This window comes from Trypanosoma melophagium, assembly GCF_022059095.1.
Source record: "Trypanosoma melophagium isolate St. Kilda chromosome Unknown ctg21segment0, whole genome shotgun sequence".
Classification (NCBI taxonomy): domain Eukaryota; phylum Euglenozoa; class Kinetoplastea; order Trypanosomatida; family Trypanosomatidae; genus Trypanosoma; species Trypanosoma melophagium.
In genome coordinates this window covers 337,383-355,897 of record NW_027125151.1, presented here as the reverse complement: position 1 = coordinate 355,897, position 18,515 = coordinate 337,383, and the positions used below count along the sequence as shown (strand labels likewise).

The following is an 18,515-nucleotide window of genomic DNA, read 5'->3' as shown; positions in this document are numbered from 1 at the left end:
TTTTCTCTCATTTTAGCATTTCTTGCTGTGATATTTTGGTTGTCTGTGTCTGTGTGTTTGTTTTCTTTTTCTTTCCTTTTCTTTGCCTCCTGTTGTTCACTTGTCATTATATATATATACACGTTGATACGCATGTCTTTTTTATAGTGTTTCCATACTTATTATGTGTGTGGTGAACATTTGATAGATTAAGAGAGAAAGAAAAGAAGTTGCTGAAACTGAACAGCGATAAAAAGTAAAGAAAAAAGAAGAACTTGCGAAGTGAATATCGATACAGATAGGTAAGATACACAGATGCTATTAAAATGTAGGAAGAGAACAGCAGTATAACAACGATTGGAATAGAAAAAAAAAGGAATTCGAGGACCGTCAAAGGGGGGGGGAATAATAGAATCTGTTAAAGAATGAAAATAATAACAAGTATTGTAGTATCGTCAACAACTATATTTGCTCTTTCAGATTAAGGCGTCAAGAGAAGAGTAGGGGAAAAAAAAAAGAAAAGAATAATAAAGGAGGCTTATGGCCATTTATCATGTTCTTGAATGCCTTATTATTATTAATATTATTGTTAGTATTATTATTACCTTTTCACGAGTCCTGTTATTATGTACACGTTCCCCTCATTTATTGCCTTTTTTTTCTTTCTTTCTTTCTGTTTTCTTTCTCTTATTACACTCTCCTCCCTTGTGCGACTGTGGGTTTTTTCTTTTTTAAGAGAGGATAAAAAGTGGGAGTGAGTGATTGCGTGATATGAGCATATGAGATAAACAAAAGAATGTTCTTTCTCCATATACATATACATGTATGTATTTGATAATGACAAAGTCTCTATGGTACTCCTTTTTCTCTCTGGTACACATTTATTTTTTATTCTCTATTTATTTTCTCACTCTTCCACACAAATACACATATGTGTGTATTTACATAAAAACACATAAAGGGAAGGAAACAAAGGAATCTGAGTACTGTGTGTCATAGAATAGCAGCTCCACTCGCACACACAAGTACGCACAAAAAAGAGAAAGGAAGAGAGAGAGAGAGAGAAGTAGGAAGCTTCTGTCTCTGTTCCCTTTTTTTCTTTTAATTCTCCTCTGTTTTTCTCTTTTCGTTATATATATATATATAACGAAAAGAGTTACCTCATTCAGTAGGAAAAAAAAAGAGAGGAAGGGAAGAAAAAAGCAATAAAATTATTTCTCTGCTCAAAATGAGGGCCGCGGAAATGACGCTGCTTCAACGGCACTGTGATGCGCTGCGAACAGTACCGCACAGTGAAAGAAAAGGCGATTCTCTTCGCGTCTTCGCACAGGCATTGCAGGAACTACAGCAAATGGCAAAAGAAGAGGGACGGGGATTAATGGATGTAAAGGGCAACTCCACCATTTATGGCGTGGAAACACAAGGCGATGGCCAACACAGACAAGAATGGAATAAAGAGAAGTATGAACAGATTCTACACTTATTACACCGTGCAGAGGCGATTGGAGATGAGGTGTGTGCGTATTGTGTGGATGAGGATATTAAAGGAAGTAGTATTCGTGATGCACGTAAACAAAGTGCTCCTCTTTCTTATTTACAACCACCACTCACTGTTGCAGAGATGTTAATGCTGGTTCGCAATACATATGTCTTACTGCGTGAACTGCATGCCTATCGTGGAAGAGTTTATCCAGAATCTTCAGAGGAAGAAAATACCGCAGCTATAGATTATGCGAAACGGGCGTATATACTACAACGTCGTATGCGTACTATTACACAACAGTTAAGAGGTGATAAATCTCTGCAAGTGGGATCATCTGTAGATGATTTTTACAATAGATTAGCTGCTATTGAGAGTGAGTGTAATACATTACAGTTTGCTAGAAGTGAAATGCAGATTGGAGTACTTCATGGTCTGGCAGGACAACATGATAGGGCGGTTATGAACACTCGTGCTGCCGTACAATTCCTTACTTCCATGACACCAAGTAAAGGAAAATCAACATTTACAACCGATGATTATAATAATAGTGATACTGATGATAATAAATTGTTTAAAGAGTCTAGAAGACTTCTCGCTGTTGCCTTTTATAATCTCGGTTGTCAATTGGAACAGCTCATCACGGTAGATCTCAGGCCGGAAGACCGTAGGACCATGCAGACAGAGAAACAACTGGCATTTGAACAGGCTCGTCAACTCGGAAGTCATTGTTTAGAGCCTGGACACCCACTCATGCAAAAACTGCAGTCTGACGTAATATCCACACAAACATCCACACCAAAAACAACAGCAACAGATACAGAAATAGGAATAGGAATAGGAATAGGAGGAGGTGTAGGTGTTGCAGTATCACCTGCAAGAAGTACATCTACAACTTCTTTTTACCCTATGGTGCAACTTGTTCAGCCAACATCTGTATTACCAACCCTCCCACCAATACGTTCCCCAGGGGGTAGATCTTCACAAGCTACAGCATTATCCTTTCCTATTGGTATACATGATCTTCCATTATCGGATTCTATGGGTAATATGTGTAGAAATGAATCTGGGTCATCGTTTCCTTTAATGCACTCCCTACGTGACCGTATTGCAAGTCTACAGTCTGAACAACTTTTCCCTCGTGTTTCTCCTCCCGTATTTACTCCGCCGACAATGAAGACAATTGCGGCTGCTGCAAGCAGAGCTGGAAGACGAAGGGAAAGTAGCACTCTACTAAGGTTACCAAATAAGAAAAGGAATCTCAAACAAATATCATTGCAGCCTACGCAAGAGATTCTGCACTGTCATCGTTTACGACGGCCAAGTGATGCATTACGACTTGGTGGTGTCTCTGTTTTGGATACACTCTTTCTTTTGGAAAATCAGGAGGCAGAAGCAGAGAAAAAACGCAAAGAGGAAGAGAAAAAGATTCGGAGACGTAAGAGACGACAACGATCTTTCCTTCCAGAGAGCTGGAGTTTAGTGGAAGACGCACCAGTTACCGCGAAAAAGAAGGAACGGGGTAAAAAGGAAAAGAAAAAGAGTAAGGGTAAAAGGTACTTCTACAAGACTCATGGTGATAACGCTGTTGGAGAGAGAGATGTGGAAGAAGAAGAAAAAGGAACGGATGAGGAGGCGGAAGAGGGAAAAGAAGGTGTGGAAGGATTTGTGCTTTCTGATGGTAGTATGAAGAAGAACAGAAAGAAGAAGCAACGACGGAAGAAGTCACGAGGAACAGAAGGAGAGCAAGAAGAGGGAGAGGGAGAATACGCTGATGGGGAAGGGAAACGCCGGAAACGACGAAAGAAAAAGAGGAAGCATGATAAAGAAGGCCGTTCTACTTCCATTACGAATTCTTTGGACGGTGGTGCACTCACAGCTTCGGTAGAGCAGGGATCCACTTTGCGAGCAACATCTAGTGAGAATAGAACTATCGCAAGTACTGAGAAGAGTGGCGGTGGTAGTGAAATTAAAGACGGTTCTACAGCAAATGTGAAAAAGGGAGAAGGCGCTAAGGAATACTCTGAGGATGATGAGGAAACTGATGAAGAAGATGAAGAGGAAACTGATGAAGAAGATGATGAAAGCGAGGAGGAGGATGAAAATAACAAATCGAAAGGTGGGGATGAGAGTGATGAGGAAGATTGGGATGAGGATGCTGAACCAGAGACAGTAAATGAGGCCAAAGAACGTTGTGAAACGGAGATTCTAACATATTATGACATTATGTATGCAAGACGAATGAGGGCAGCACGTCGAATTCAATGTGCGTGGCGGTGTAATCGGGCACGGAAAGAACTCCATCGACGACAGCAAATTCTATACCGTGGGGTATATCGTATACAAAAGGCAGCAGTTATGTGTATTGAGGGGTTTTTCTGCATTATATTAGAAAAACAACGATTAGCTCAGGCACAAGAACGTTGTGTGGCGGCAGTAGAAGCCCGTGAAGTGCTAGAGGAGAAAATGTTACGGAGTATTCTTATTATTTCACGATATGCAAAAGTGTTCTTGCGTCGTCGACGCCGTGAACGGGATCTGTGTAAACTTCTCTCTCTGCGCAATGTGGAGGAACTACGTGTACGCGAGGTGGCAGCTATAATTATATCCCGTTGGTGGCGCATAGTTCCCGCCCAACGAGCCTATTGGCGACGCCGTACAATAGAAGTACGCGAACAAAAAGAGAAGGAGGCATTAGAACGACGACAACAGTTCGCGGCTGTGCAATTACAACGTCTTTTTAGAGGATTTTTGGGCCGACGTGAGGCACAACAGCAGCGGGAGCGACGTGTGGAGGAACATCGTCTTCGTCAACAGCGATTACGGGAGTGTACAGATCTTGTGCGATTGTGTTTGCAGGAGTACACACGACGTTGTGAGCGGATAGCGTTGGAGGCACAACAGCAGGAACAGCGACGTACGGAGGCGGCAGCCGTTATTCAGATTGGATGGCGTGCCGCACTGCAACGGCAAATGATGCGAAATGTTATAACACGATGTCGTCGTATTGTGCGGGCGGTATTAACGATACAACGTGCGTATCGTCGTTTCCGTGCTGGACGTGAAATACGGTATCTGCGCCGTGTACAAGAGGCTGTACAACATGAACGTATAGACCGTGAGTGTTATGTATATCGTGCCACATTAACTCTACAGTGTTTTGCACGTGTGGTGTTAGCGAAACGAGCAGCACGTCATCGCCGTGCGGCTATTGGTCGTGGTTTCTTCTTTGCCGCTATTGCGATTCAAAGTGTTTGCCGTGGTGGTACAACACGCCAGCAACTCGGCGCTGCACTGCAGATGCAACGAAGTACACAATCACTATTACGATCCATCGCCGAGGCGCAGCGGCAACGTGTGGCGAATGTCATGGCGGCATTTCTGCAGGCACGTGCGAGTGGATTTCTGGTGGAAACACGCAGATGCCGCCGGTTAACAGAGAAATTGTACATGCGTCGTCGTGTACGTTGGGAGTTATTGCGGGAAAAGAGTGCCACTGTCATTCAACGGGCATTTCGAAATATGCGGAGACGCCGACAGCAGCGAGAAGCTGAAGAACAGCGGCAACAACAACGGGCACTCGTCCTACGGTGTGTTATTCGCATTCAAGCACTTCTGCGCGGGGCACTCGCCCGCCGCGAATATCGGCATCGTCGCTATTTAGTACAGAAACAGCAGCGGAAACGGGAAGAAATGGAAGAAGTGATGCTGCAATGTTTTGTGGATGAATGGAAGGCAGCATTACTGCAGCATGAGGGGGATCGTCGTCGTATTAAAGTAATGGAAGAGCAAGAACGTGCGGTGTTGGACTATTATTATAGTAATAATAGTAAGATGGGCTTTGGGGCCGCAGTTGCAGCAGCCACCGCATTAGCAGAAGCAGCGAAGAAGGCAACCGTTTCACGCGTTCTACATAACTTTAATAGTAATAGTGATGAGGATGAGGATGAGGATGAGGGAGAATGCGATCTATCTACATACAGAGACGATCCCTAATGTACAGATGTAATTGTAGTAGTTGGTGTTTTTTTCTTTTCTTTTTTGAGTATATATGTGTATCTCTCTCTGTGTTTGCATGCGTTTGTTTGTTTTTTATTAGTCCGTGTTGTTGGAGTTGTTGTTTGCATCTTGTTGTTTATTTTGTTTGGTTCTCGTACGCTGTGGCTTGTTTTTTTTTTTTACTTTTTTTTTTGTTTGTTTCTTGTCTCTTTGACACCATCTTGCAGTGTTGACGTTTATGAGTATACATATAATAAAACAACATGTATATATATGTATATATATATATATATACATAGATATATGCATGTGGTGTGTAATTGTGTATTATCATTTATTATTACCGCATGCTCTTTCATTTTCTCTTTTTTGTTGTTGTTGTTTTGTTTTGTTTCTCATTTTTCTCGGTGTATGTAATGGAATACCGTAGTTGAACTGAGGAGATGTGGGAAATAATAACAATAATAATCATAATAAATGAAATGAAATGAAAGAAAAGAAATGAATAAAAAAAAATTGAAAAAAGAACGAAGAAATTGTTTTCTTCTTCCCAGCAAAGATGTACGATAAGATGACGTATTTCACGCATTTCACTTTAGAGTTTTACTCCTTTGCAAAAAAGAAAAAAAAAAACAGAAACTTCTCATAAATGTGTCTCCTCGTCCTTTTCACGAATACAGTATAATTAACTTTCTTATTTATTATTTATTTTTCCTTTCCTTTTCTTTTCTTTTTTTCTTTCTTTATTATTAATAATTACTTGGGCAGCTCCACTGGAAGAGAAATCCCGTAGAGGAAATACAGAAGTAAGGGAAGACAGCAAGTGGCAACAGACCAGAATTTCTGTGTACGCCGCCTATACCCGAAAAGGGGCATACATAAACACACGTGTGTTGATTGAGTCAGAAGGGGAAGTTGTTGAAATCAATCAACTCACTCTTCCCTTTCATTTCTTCCTCATTTGCAACAACGAGAACAACAACGAAAAGAAGAGAAAAGGAAAAAGAAAAAAAGAAGGTAGAAAAAAAAGGCAATTAGTAGTAGAGCACCTCTTACTTGCACCCAAAATAGGTAAGGGAAGGGGGGAAGCTCTCTACTACGCACATACGCGCTTTTTCCCCTCCTCAAAGATCAAAACAGGGGGCCGGGGTTAAGCCAAGAGAGCGTTGAACAGCAAATTCAAACGAGAAAGAGAAAAAAAGGACCTGTGAATAGGCAAAAAAGAGAAAGAAGAGCAAAGTAAAAAAAAGGGCAGAAAGAAAAGAAAAGAATATATATATATATATATATATATATAACGAAGCAAACAAGAGAAAAACAAAAATAATAAAACGAGCAAAAATAGAAGTACAGAACAATGCGACGACACGATCCTGTAGAAGAATGTACAGATGTGAACCATAGGAATGGGGTGACAATAGAAACTACCGAGCAGCGTCATTTACAGGATCAAGGCAAAAATAAGCATGTAGAAATTAGCACGAAATTGGAACGGAGTTTTCAAAAACATCAGCCCATCACTAAACCGGTTGTTCTATTTCCTGCAGGTCGTAGTGATCGTGAATCTTCTTCTTCTTCTTCTTCCATCATCTCATACGCCCCTGGTGAACTTCAGATGGTGGAACAGGAAATAAAAGATCTTCTAAGTGGTTATAAACGACTTGTTGAGGATATAAGTGACACACGACAAATAGTGAAGAATGATAAGGAATGGATAGCAAAAACTACTACTACTACTACTACTACTACTACTACTACTACTACTACAGCTTCTACCGGTCCTATCAAACTAGCGAGTGCTATTACTACTACTAGTACTAATACTAATGCTGCTGCAAATACTGCTAGAAAAACTACTAATACTACTAGAAAAACTGCTAATACTATTACTGCTACAAGTAATAATAATACTACTACTACTGATAATACTAATAATAATACAGATGTTACTCCTCTTTCCCCACCACCTCGTCCAGCTGATGTAGCTGATGGTATTCCTACAGCCGTGGTTAGTGCAGCCGCAGCTATTTCTACCGCTGCAGATATGGCTGTTGCTCACAATAATAGCGAGAAGTGCAGTGAGACATTACCAGTTGGTGTTCCTGCTGCTACTGCTCTATGTGATCGTGGTGTTCGCTCCAGTACGTCCCTACCGGTTTCTAGCGTTCACGGCGATCACTCCACAGACGCCAACACACCAACGCCGTCTGTTCAAATGCCAAAACAAATGATGCCTGTGAGGGAAAACGGCAAAAGCGAAGATGTGCGAGTGGGCGAAGATTCACAAACTGGACAGCCATTTGAACCCGCGGGCAGTCCTGTCGATCTCTTCGTCGATGCCCTCACGGAGGATCACTTAAATCGATCCTTTGAAATGCAATTAAAACGACGACAGCAGGAATTGGAATTGGTGCGACAGCAACAACTCCTGCGGCATGGGATTCCAGTTATTCAAATGGCGGCAGCCGAAAGTTATGTGAATGGCAGACTTCCATGCAATTCCGTTCCTTCTTCTTCCTTTGCTTGTGTAGAGGAGGGCATGCATAATCCCGCAGTGTGGCGGGCAACAGGAACTCCCGTACCGCCATTTGTGCGACAAAATAAAATGAGTCCAAATGGCAGCAGAAACTTCGTAGAGGGAAATAATAATAATAATAATGATAATAATAATAATAATAATAATAATAATAATAATATGCGTGGGAGTTACATTTCAGCAGCGGCAGTGGCTGCATTTGCAGCAACAACAGTTATTTCGGATTCTACGCATCTTTATCAGGAAGATGCATATCTGCAAAGTGATAGATCACTGATATACCCCTCGACCAACCATGATGGGAATAGCAATAGGATAATGCATAGACAAGAGGAGTTATATCGATTAAGATGGGAAGACCCTAATGAACGGGCAGATGTGAGAAGGCAAAAGATGGCGAATTCCAACAATGGACATAGAACCTTTCAATCCAATAAACCATCACGGAAGACAATAATGAAAGAGAAACAATACCCACTACGAAAGGAAGAAGAAGAAGAGGAGGAAGATGTAGAAGTTGATGCGGATGAGGAACTATTGCGAATAGCACAGCAACAGCAAAATGAACAAGAGCAAGAAAAACAGCAACAAGAACAGCAAGAACAGTGGCAACGACAGTATTATCTACGTAACAGATCACGCCATCGCGGTAAAGGCGTGGATAGTACGACACCAGAGATTGCCACAAGTACACGGCGAACAGAGAATCCCTCAATGCGCAGTGGAGCCACAGGAGGCAGAAAGAAGAGAGCAACAAGAACAACAACAGGAACAGGAACGCGACACATGTTAAATGGAGTTGGACATCCAGTAAATGATAGAGAATGGAAGGAATTAGCAGCGAATGGTGTTTTAGGGTTTACAGCAGAGGGAGAATATATATTAACAGAGGAGCGAGCTCCAGAAAGAGGAGGTTATAGGGAATACCAGCAAATCCAACAACAAATGCAAAGACATGGGAGAAATTCTCATGCTCCTCAAGCCAATATTGAAGTATATGAATATGATAGACATCCCAGACAACACTATCGTCATAACGCCCACACTGAACACCAAAGTGCAGCGAGTCGATTTCACAATATCATTGAACGCCGTGTGGCGGCTTTAGAAGGAAATCCCAATATTATTACTACTTCCCCTATTACTACTCTTACTACTGCCGCTGCTGCTAGTGCTACGATTCCTGCAAATATGGCACTCCCTTCCTTTGCGGATTCCCTCGTGGGGGCGGCTATTTCGGATTTATGTCCCGTCGTCAAACGCCGTCAGGCACAATTGAAGGAATCACAACTCGCAGAGGCCGCAGCCGCAGCCGCAGCGGATGCCAATCGCACTCGCACCCGCACACGTACATTATATAATAAAGGAAGTGTTGGAACCGGTCATTCTACGCCAAGCACAACACCGACGCCGAGAACAAATGCGCGCAGTTCACGGGGATCATGGATACCGGCTGCGGGTAGAACTCGACCACGGCAGCAGCAGCAACAACAACAACGACAGTGATAGTGATAGTGATAGTAGTAATAATGAAATTATGAAAGTCTATCTTGTCTCACGAGCGATTGTGTTTTTGTTTTTTCCTCTTATTATTATTATTATTATTATTATTATTATTATTATTATTATTATTATTATTATTATTATTATTATTATTATTATTTCTCCTGCCTGGCTCTCCATGCAATAATCGAGGTTCTTCGTTTCAATGGCTATCTATGTATATAAATATAAATTTATTTATATACATGTATTATTGTCAATCGTGTAATGCTGTTAACGGAGATAAAAAACGGGATTGTCCACCTGTTGGTACTCTTCTTCTTGTTTTTCTTGTAGTTTGCATTGATTTCTTCATCTGAAGCGGTTTACGGTTTGCCTCATTATTATTATTATTATTATTATTATTATTATTATTATTATTATTATTATTATTATTATTATTATTATTATTATTATTAGTATTAGTATTAGTATTAGTATTATTATGATTCCTTCTTTCTTTCTCTTTCTATTGGCTCTTTGAAGAGGAGATCAATTTCAACATTGATGCAATCCATCCATAAACATTTTATTTCTGTGCGTAATGCATTTGTGCTTGCATTATATATATAATTCCCTGCTAGGATGTTTAAATTGACCCCCAAAAAAGTAGTAGAAAAAGTAGTAGAAGAAAAAAAGAGAAAAAAAAACACACACACATTTAACATCAATAGCATCTTCATTGTTTTTGTGTTCTTGTCTTGCTAACCCCAAGCAACGAATAAATTTAGTGGTGGCATTCTTAAGTAGTTTATAGAAGCAGTAAAGAAGAAATAAAGGGAAAAAAAATACACACACACACATACAAAAGAAAACTGCTTCCTCAAAGACTTCTTAAGCCCCATTTTTTTTTCTGGGTTTTTTTGTTATTCTTGGATAAAACTTTTTTTTGTTTTTGTTTTTTTCTTTTTTTCGTTGTTTTCCGATTCGTCGTATTGTTTCATTTTTTTGTATCGGATTATTATTTCAGATGTGCGTCTCATGAATGAATCACCATACATGCGATTATTATTATTATTATTATTATTATTATTATTATTATTATTATTATTATTATTATTATTATTATTATTATTATCTCTTTCATTGCACTTTACTACCTAATAGTTGTATTATTATTGTTATCACCCCTCTTTTTTTCTGTACTGTGTCAGGAATGAACAGAAAAATGAGTTAACTCATCGCTATGACTCAGGAGAGAGGATACACTGTTTTTTTTTTTTCTTTAAATATTGTTATTCCTACTGCTTTCGTTAGTTTGTTTGTACCTTCGTTTGTTAGGTTCAGAAATAAGCACTTTCTAATATTATGACTTGTAGAGATAAACTAATAGAAAAGACTATGGTATCAAATAAGGTATAATGGGTGAATAAGTATTTGATAAGAAATAAGCAAAAAAACAAAAGAATTTCTTTTTTCTTTTTTTTTCTGAACATTTTCTTCTTTAGTCCCCTCTGGGGATGCTGTGGGACTGAGAGGATCATTGCTATATTAACGTTAATAATATTAATTGGTGTTTTATCTGTACCTTTATTTGCGACTTTGGGTTTCTTTGTCTCACGTTTACCCCTCTTTTTTTTTGTTTTTGATGTTGCTCTCATTTATCTCTCCATTTTTCTATTTGTCCTTTTTTCTCTGTACCTTTTATTTCTGTTCACTTTCTTCTTGTTTTATTTATATGTTTTTCCTCCTGCTATATATATATATATGTTTTCCATGCTTTATTGTGGTATACGTTCTTTCTTACGGGTATCACGTGTTATCTCTATTTTCCAACGCTTTTAGTTTTATTCCTGCAGCAACAGCAACAACACCAGCCGTCGTATTATTATTATTAATAGTAGTAATAGCAATAGTAATAATTAGTATTCGTAAATGATTCAATGTTTTCTCCTTATTAAAAAACAATAGTGATAATGAATTTGTGTGGACGTCATCCATGAGCGCACAGGTAGTGGGCTTAAACATGCAAGGTAACTTATTTGTGAAATCTCTGAATTATATTCCCTTTTTTTTCTATTTTCCTTTTCCCTCTTTTACTATTGGCGTACTCTTGTAGAGATCTCTCTGTAAAATTGTATGAAATAGACATGGAGAAGAAGGGGTGACAGTGTTGGATAGACTACAATATATATATATATATATATATATATATATATATATATATAACTATATTTATATATATTTCTTTCCAGTACTTCTCTGTCTTATATATATCTGTGTACTATTCTGATGGCGAATATGTAATGATAATTTACATTTCTGTTCGTCTTGTGCTTTTGTTCCATCTTTCTCTCTCCCCCTTTTTTCCCCAATTTCTTTTTTTTTCTTTTGTCTTCCATTTTTATATTTCCTTACTTCTATACAGGAATCGTAATCCTTTTTTTGTTTTCATTATTGTATTATTTGGTTCTTGTTATGCTGTTCTTCCTTGCCTTTGCATTGATACGAATGTATGTGAGTGTTTGTGTGTGTGTGTGTGTGTTTTAAGCCTTGATTTATTACTGTCATTAACGTTATCTTTGAATCCTTTTGTGTGCGTGTTTAAATATATATATATATATATATATATAATGTAATTTTGTAAATTGTTTCTTCTTTTTTATATTCTTCGTCCTCCATCTCGATCTCCCTCATATTTCATTTAATGCGAATTTTCTCATCCACTCTGTTGTTATCCCTTTCCCATTATTATTATTATTATTATTATTATTATTTATTTATTTATTTATTTATTTATTTATTTATTTATTTATTTATTTATTAACAACAGCAGTCTAGACAGGAATAATTATCGCCACTATTTGCTACATTCAAGGGCATCAAAAAAATAACACCCACAAATAAGTATTAGCCTCTGTGTGAGGCTCTATCGTTGTACATATATATATATATATATATATATATATATATACAGTATATATAAGAAAGAAATTAATAATAGAACAAAGAAACAAGCAAATAAACCAAAGGAACATTGTATGTCCATGTCCTCATCTGTAAAGGAACGAGTGGGAGTTTCATCACCCCGATCCACCTCACGTGTTCGAAAGACCATAAAGAAAGATTTAAGTAAAGATGAACAAATAACGTTGAAACCCACCGATCTGCAGTCGGAATTACTTCAAAATAAAATGCGACTAGTGGAAAAACCACCCGATGTTCACATGTATGATACACTTTCCATCACCTTTGCTGGACTTCAACGAAAAGAGCGAGAAAAGAGATTTGGACGTGCCTTTCCATCCTCATTATTATTACCTGGATACCCCCGTGAACGGGAAACTGTATCTAAATATACCGTGGGAAACGCCTCCTCTAGACGTCCCTCACGAAAACCCATTCCGAACGGTGATAATAATGATAATAATAATAATAATAATAATGCTATTAATAATACAAGGAATAGGAAAAGTATATCAGGCACAACCGTATTACGTGATCCTAGCATTACTATTAATACCATTAATAATAATAATAATAATAATAATAATAATAATAATAATAATAATAATAATAATAATAATAATAATAATAATAATAATACATTATCTCACTCTTTCCACGAATACATCTGTGGCAACAGCTATGCGTCCAGTACCTCTCACTCCCACAGCCGTGTATCGAAAGATGGTACTTCAATTCATTAAGAATGAAATTCTGCCATGATATTATACGAATAAGATCTCACGTGTTCGTTTCATAGATGTTGTATAACGTGCTTCCCGTTGGTTGCTCGAAACTCATCCACAAACGACGTCTATACTTACAGAGAGTGATAAACAAGTACTTTGTCAACGGATACAATCGACATTACTCTGGTGGGATGAGCAACGAAGTGTGAGACATACGGCGTAATCATTCCCCAAATACATTGAAGAGGGGGAAATTCCCTCCATTTATCGTATTATTTTTTTTTTCAGTATTTTTTTTTATTCGTTTATACATAAATACCTATACAGGGGAACCTGTATTTGTATTCTAGTTCTTTTTTTTTTCCTTTCTTCCTCTCCCATACACTCAATTGTGACGATATAACAAAAATAGAAAAGAAACAAAAACCGCATCAAGTGGTGTTTAGAGTAAAGTCTATGCAAGAAACCTAAACTGATAACTGTTACCCTTTACACTATAAACTATTAAATAACTCATCTTATTTTTTTTCCTTCTTTTTCTATATTTTTATACCCCTATATATACGAAAAGTAAGCCAAGAGGAACGTAAAGGGAAAAGGTACGAAACACAATGAGTCGACTTCGTGTCACTCCAAAGGGAAAAGTTAAGAAAAACATTCCCATCACCCGCGTTGGCCGCAAACAATACCTCAAACGCCGTTTCGCACACGTCCGCCGTGTAGATGTCGCCGGTGCAAACAATCACTTTACACAAAAGTACTTTGATGGTGCCCACACCGCCGCGCAGAACTTCACACGTCTTGGACTCAGCACAGACCCAAGTGCACCAAAGGCTGTGCAGTTATTACGCAAGAAACAAGTACGTCCAAATTCACGGAAGAAGTTGGAGGAGGAAAATTCACTGGAAGAACAACGTGCAATGCGGCAACAGACGGGCATTGGACGACCTGTGAGTGAGGCGGAAGGAAGTACAATGGCAAATCTCATTCACAAATATGGCACAGACTTTAAAGCCATGTCGTTTGATCATAAACTTAATCCATATCAACTTAACCCACGACAGTTGCAGCGGCAGGTGGTGAATTATCTTCGTTGGGAAAAGGCCGCCTTCCCAGAGGCTTTTGCAGAGGCAGAGAAAAAGGGTTGGTTCTCCATTGAGGCATTCGCAGACCCCAAACAAAGGTTTGGCAAGAAGTGAGAATATATATATATATATATATATATATATATATATATATGAAGAGTGATCAATTTATGCTGGGTCATTATTGCTGAGGATATTTGCAGAGGGTAGACATGTATGATTGACATACAAGTGGAAAAGGAAGAATACATGAATTCGATTAAATGAATGATCTTCTTACTATTGGAGAAGGAAGGCGAGAGAGAGAGTAATGCTGCTATACACTGATGTCTCTTCATCATCTGTCGTGTGAAGATGGGATTAGATGAATAGGCGAATGAACAAATACTTCGAGTAAATAGGATCTCACTGAAGAGAGAGAAAAAAACGACAGCAACTAGTCGGCACGAAATAAAAAAAGGATAAAAAACAAGTGGCAAGAGAATCAGCGATCCATACACGCATGCACGCTCAACAGTAAAGAAAAGTAAAGTTCATCATTATCATTATAATCATCAACACTATGATGGCGATTAATGATAGCATGGGGTAATAATTCCCTTTTATACTTGACTATAATGACTATTTGTTTCTTTCTTATTGTATATTTTATTCTTTTTTTCTTTTCTTTTTTTCCTTCTATCTGCGGACATCACGTGCGTCCACCTAAAAAAAAAAAGAGAAATAAAAAAAAAAATAAACACAAACGAAAGCGAGGAATCATGTCCTTTCAGGAAATAGGCACGGGCTTTGTTCGCCAGTACTATGAATTCTTCTCCACCAACCGGGCGCAGCTCGCGGGTGTGTACCGCCCGAATTCCCTCATGACTTGGCTGGGCGAGCAGCTGCAGGGCGGGGAGGCCATCATGGCCCGCTTCGCCACTCTCGGCTTTGACGAGGCGCAGTTCAAACCGGAGGACATCGACTGCCACCCGTCGGTGAGTGGCGGGGTGTTGGTGGTCGTGAATGGCGAAGTGATGTTGAAAGGGGAGCGGCACACGCTGAAGTTTATTGATGTCTTTCATCTTGCACAGGATGGCGGACAGTGGTATATCTCTAATCAGATCTTCCGTATTCTTGGCGGTGGTGGGCAGTAGAACTGAAATGATGGGATGATATGATACGATATGAAATGCGTGTTAACCAGAGAGAAATATAATATATATATATATATATATATATAATGGAGTCGACGAGAGGGATGGGGTGGGGGGAGTGCTGTCCCACATATGAAGAAAGAAAGAAAGGAAATTAAAATATAGAAGAATTAAAAGGAATTACGAAATGGTAATGGAAAGGAAAAAAGAGAGAGAGTAAGAAATAAGGAAAGAAAGAGAGAGAAAAACACAAATCCAATACAAGAATGAAAACAAGCAGACGACGGTAGCAGCGAGAGAATAAGAAAGAGAAATATAGAAAGACTTGATTCATGGTATATATGAATGTATGCCATGTCAATGGGTGGGTGGGGAATCAAGTGAAGACGAAAAATGTTGTGTTGTGTTGTATCACAGTTTATTTTGATCCTTCTTTTTTTCTCACTATTTTTTTTTGTTATTCCATTGTACGTCCTTGTATTATTTTTTCTTTCGTTCGTTCAATTTCACTCGTTGTTCGCAGTTTTCTTTTGTTTTTTCTTTGTTATTGACATTGGTGGTCCTTTTTTCTCAAGAAAATGGAGGGAATGGGAATGAATGGAAAGAATGAATGAAATATGTGCTGTGCAGCGTAATGAGAGAAAATAATGATGTTTGTTATTATTATTATTATTATTATTATTATTATTTCTACTACTGTTGCTATTCATATTAGGGTCAACGTTCTCTTCAGAGGAGAAATTTCTTTTTCTTTCCTTTGATGTTGTGTATTATGTGTGAATTGAAAATTTAGGTATAAAGTGATGGAAAAATATTCTTCTATTAATATTTGTCTGTGTTTATCTCTCTCTCTCTGCTTCCAATGAATAAGTTTTCTGACTTTTTGCCGTTCTCTCTCTTTTGCTTTCTTTTGTTTTTCCTTTTTTTTTCCTGTTGTTTCCCGACGAAAAAAAAAAACGAAGGGGGTAGGAATAAAAGAAAGGGATATTGAAAGAACAACGAATAAGGAAGAAAATACGTACTAAAAGAGGGGGAAAAAAGACTCTCTCTGTACATATTATCTCTAATGCCCCAAGAAGAAAAAGTACAGTCTTCAACAGACATTAACACTAGTACTACTAATGTTGATATGGATGCTCTTAGTCACCCTACCGCCTCTTATCATGCATTTAAGTTTGAAGAAGCATGGAGAAAATACCGCAGACACTCTCAAAGGTTGAGTGTGCGTGATATACCAAAAGTAGATTTGCATTGTCATTTGAATGGAAGTATTAGTCCAGCACTGTTGGAACACATGTCTCGTTTACAACAACAAGAACAAGCAGAAAAAGAAAAGGAAGAAAAAAGTTGTGAAAAGGGTATAAGAACAGAGATGAGTTCTGAACCTTCTATAGGGAGTAATCTCAAACACGCAGATGGTATTTTAAATCAATTTAATGATGCCGCAGAACGTATGAAGTACTGTTTCACAGTTTTTGATAATATCTACAAGATTATGACAAATCTGGCATTTACGCGTATGGCTGTACAAGATTTACTTGTTTACTCCGCAGCAGAGAATGTGTTTGTGTTGGAAATACGAACTTCATTACGTGATGGACTTTACCAAACATTACGAGGTGCTGAACGTAAAGTGGAATCGGAGTGTATTACGAAGAAAATATACATTGAAACTATCATTCATACCGTTGAACATCTCATTAATGGTGGTGTAGTGGATTTTGAAACAGGCGAACTTGTGCCTATTGGTACACCTTTACCAACAATATGGTGGAAATACTTTCAAAAATTGTATGGTTCACTCCTTTCCACTACTGTAGAAGAGAAATCAATAGCAAGGGAAAAGATGATGAAGTTGTGGTGGGAAAATATTCAAAATCATCTAATGCGTCGTATGCATATTCGTCTTCTTGTTTCTATTAATAGAGGACACAGTGTGGAGGCGGCGATGGAGGCTGTCGTGTTAGCGAAGGAAGTACAACGTGAACAGGTGGATCGTTTCTTCACTCTTCTTCACAGTACATCATCTAAACAGTGGGAGTATGACAATCCAGTGAGAGATGTGCAGTGGCTAAGTCTGGTTCGTCATACGTGTTGGTTAACTGGTATTGATTTCTCGGGTAATTGTTATAAGAACACTTTTACGGACTTTGTCCCTGCTCTTAAACTGGCAAGAACGCAAAATAATAATAATAATAATAATAATAATAATAATAATAATAATAATAATAATAATAATAATAATGGGAATATTGGTTTGCCATATCCCTCACTTGGCATTACATTGCATGCGGGAGAAAAAGAAGATATGGCGGAGTTAACATCTATGATTGCATTTGGACCGGAACGTTGGGGTCATCTTGTGTTTACAGATGCCCGTAATTTGTCTGATATTATTAGCAGACATGATCCTATTGAACTGTGTATTACCAGTAATGCCCTCACGGGGGGTTACGCAGATGTGGCAGATCATCATGTTGGGGATATTCTTAACAAACAACAAGCAAAACAAAGTGAAGAGTATAAAAAATGTGAAAATGGAAAGAACGCCACGGAGTTAATAGAAATTTTAACACAAATCCATGACTCTGCAGTGGCGATGCGCTTTCGAGAAGAGCGACGCTATGCTCGATGGGAAGAATACTCTTTCTCTCCAGAGATGTCAAGGTGCAGTTTAGAAGGTATAAAAGGAACAAATATGCCCAATGTGTCTTTTCACACAGATGATCGCGGTGTATTTGGTACTTCTGTAACGAATGAATTGTGTATGTTATTACAACACTCCAGTCTCGTGAGTGAGAAGAGTGATGTGGCGGAGTTGCAGATAAAGGCGATATGGACACTGCAAAGACTGTCACTTCCGCATGTGTTTGAAATTCCGCTGGAAGTGGTATTATATTACTATGTGATGGAAACTAAAGGAGAATGGCCTATGATCCCATCTGACAATAATAATAATAATAATAATAATAATAGTGGTAGAGAGAGTATAAACTATAGAGAGATGATGGAGTTGTTGGATGAGGACCCACGTGTACAGTTAAGCCGTCTCGAACTCTCTTGGTTGCTGAAGGAATTTGACGATTTTTGGGAATAATAGATGAAAATATACTTGAGTATATG

The 18,515-nt window shown here is 38.4% G+C and overlaps 6 protein-coding genes across 7 annotated transcripts; all 6 read left to right on the top strand.

The window, feature by feature from the left end:
- Window positions 1-1,207: 1,207 nt before the first annotated feature.
- LSM04_007861 lies at window positions 1,208-5,455 on the top strand (the record flags this gene model as incomplete). Of its 2 annotated transcripts, none has more annotated exons than XM_067330982.1 (1): window positions 1,208-5,455. In XM_067330982.1, one exon carries the CDS (start codon window positions 1,208-1,210, stop codon window positions 5,453-5,455), a length of 4,248 nt encoding a protein of 1,415 aa, XP_067192019.1. The 2 variants fall into 2 exon arrangements, with proteins under 2 accessions (XP_067192019.1, XP_067192020.1); XM_067330983.1 differs by having other exon boundaries at window positions 2,501-5,455.
- Window positions 5,456-6,815: 1,360 nt separating this feature from the next.
- Window positions 6,816-9,500, top strand: LSM04_009515 (uncharacterized protein; the record flags this gene model as incomplete). The annotated part of the gene is made up of 1 exon (XM_067330981.1): window positions 6,816-9,500. One exon carries the CDS (start codon window positions 6,816-6,818, stop codon window positions 9,498-9,500), a length of 2,685 nt encoding a protein of 894 aa, XP_067192051.1.
- A 3,023-nt stretch (window positions 9,501-12,523) lies between these two features.
- Window positions 12,524-13,186, top strand: LSM04_002954 (uncharacterized protein; the record flags this gene model as incomplete). Its single annotated transcript, XM_067330980.1, has 1 exon — window positions 12,524-13,186. One exon carries the CDS (start codon window positions 12,524-12,526, stop codon window positions 13,184-13,186), a length of 663 nt encoding a protein of 220 aa, XP_067191917.1.
- Window positions 13,187-13,782: 596 nt separating this feature from the next.
- On the top strand, window positions 13,783-14,370 carry LSM04_001162 (Ribosome biogenesis protein Nop16; the record flags this gene model as incomplete). Its single annotated transcript, XM_067330979.1, has 1 exon — window positions 13,783-14,370. The coding sequence occupies one exon, from the start codon at window positions 13,783-13,785 to the stop codon at window positions 14,368-14,370; it is 588 nt and encodes a 195-aa protein (XP_067191887.1).
- Window positions 14,371-15,017: 647 nt separating this feature from the next.
- LSM04_007262 (Nuclear transport factor 2) lies at window positions 15,018-15,392 on the top strand (the record flags this gene model as incomplete). The annotated part of the gene is made up of 1 exon (XM_067330978.1): window positions 15,018-15,392. The coding sequence occupies one exon, from the start codon at window positions 15,018-15,020 to the stop codon at window positions 15,390-15,392; it is 375 nt and encodes a 124-aa protein (XP_067192009.1).
- A 1,066-nt stretch (window positions 15,393-16,458) lies between these two features.
- On the top strand, window positions 16,459-18,489 carry LSM04_003608 (uncharacterized protein; the record flags this gene model as incomplete). Its single annotated transcript, XM_067330976.1, has 1 exon — window positions 16,459-18,489. The coding sequence occupies one exon, from the start codon at window positions 16,459-16,461 to the stop codon at window positions 18,487-18,489; it is 2,031 nt and encodes a 676-aa protein (XP_067191931.1).
- Between the last annotated feature and the right edge of the window lie 26 nt (window positions 18,490-18,515).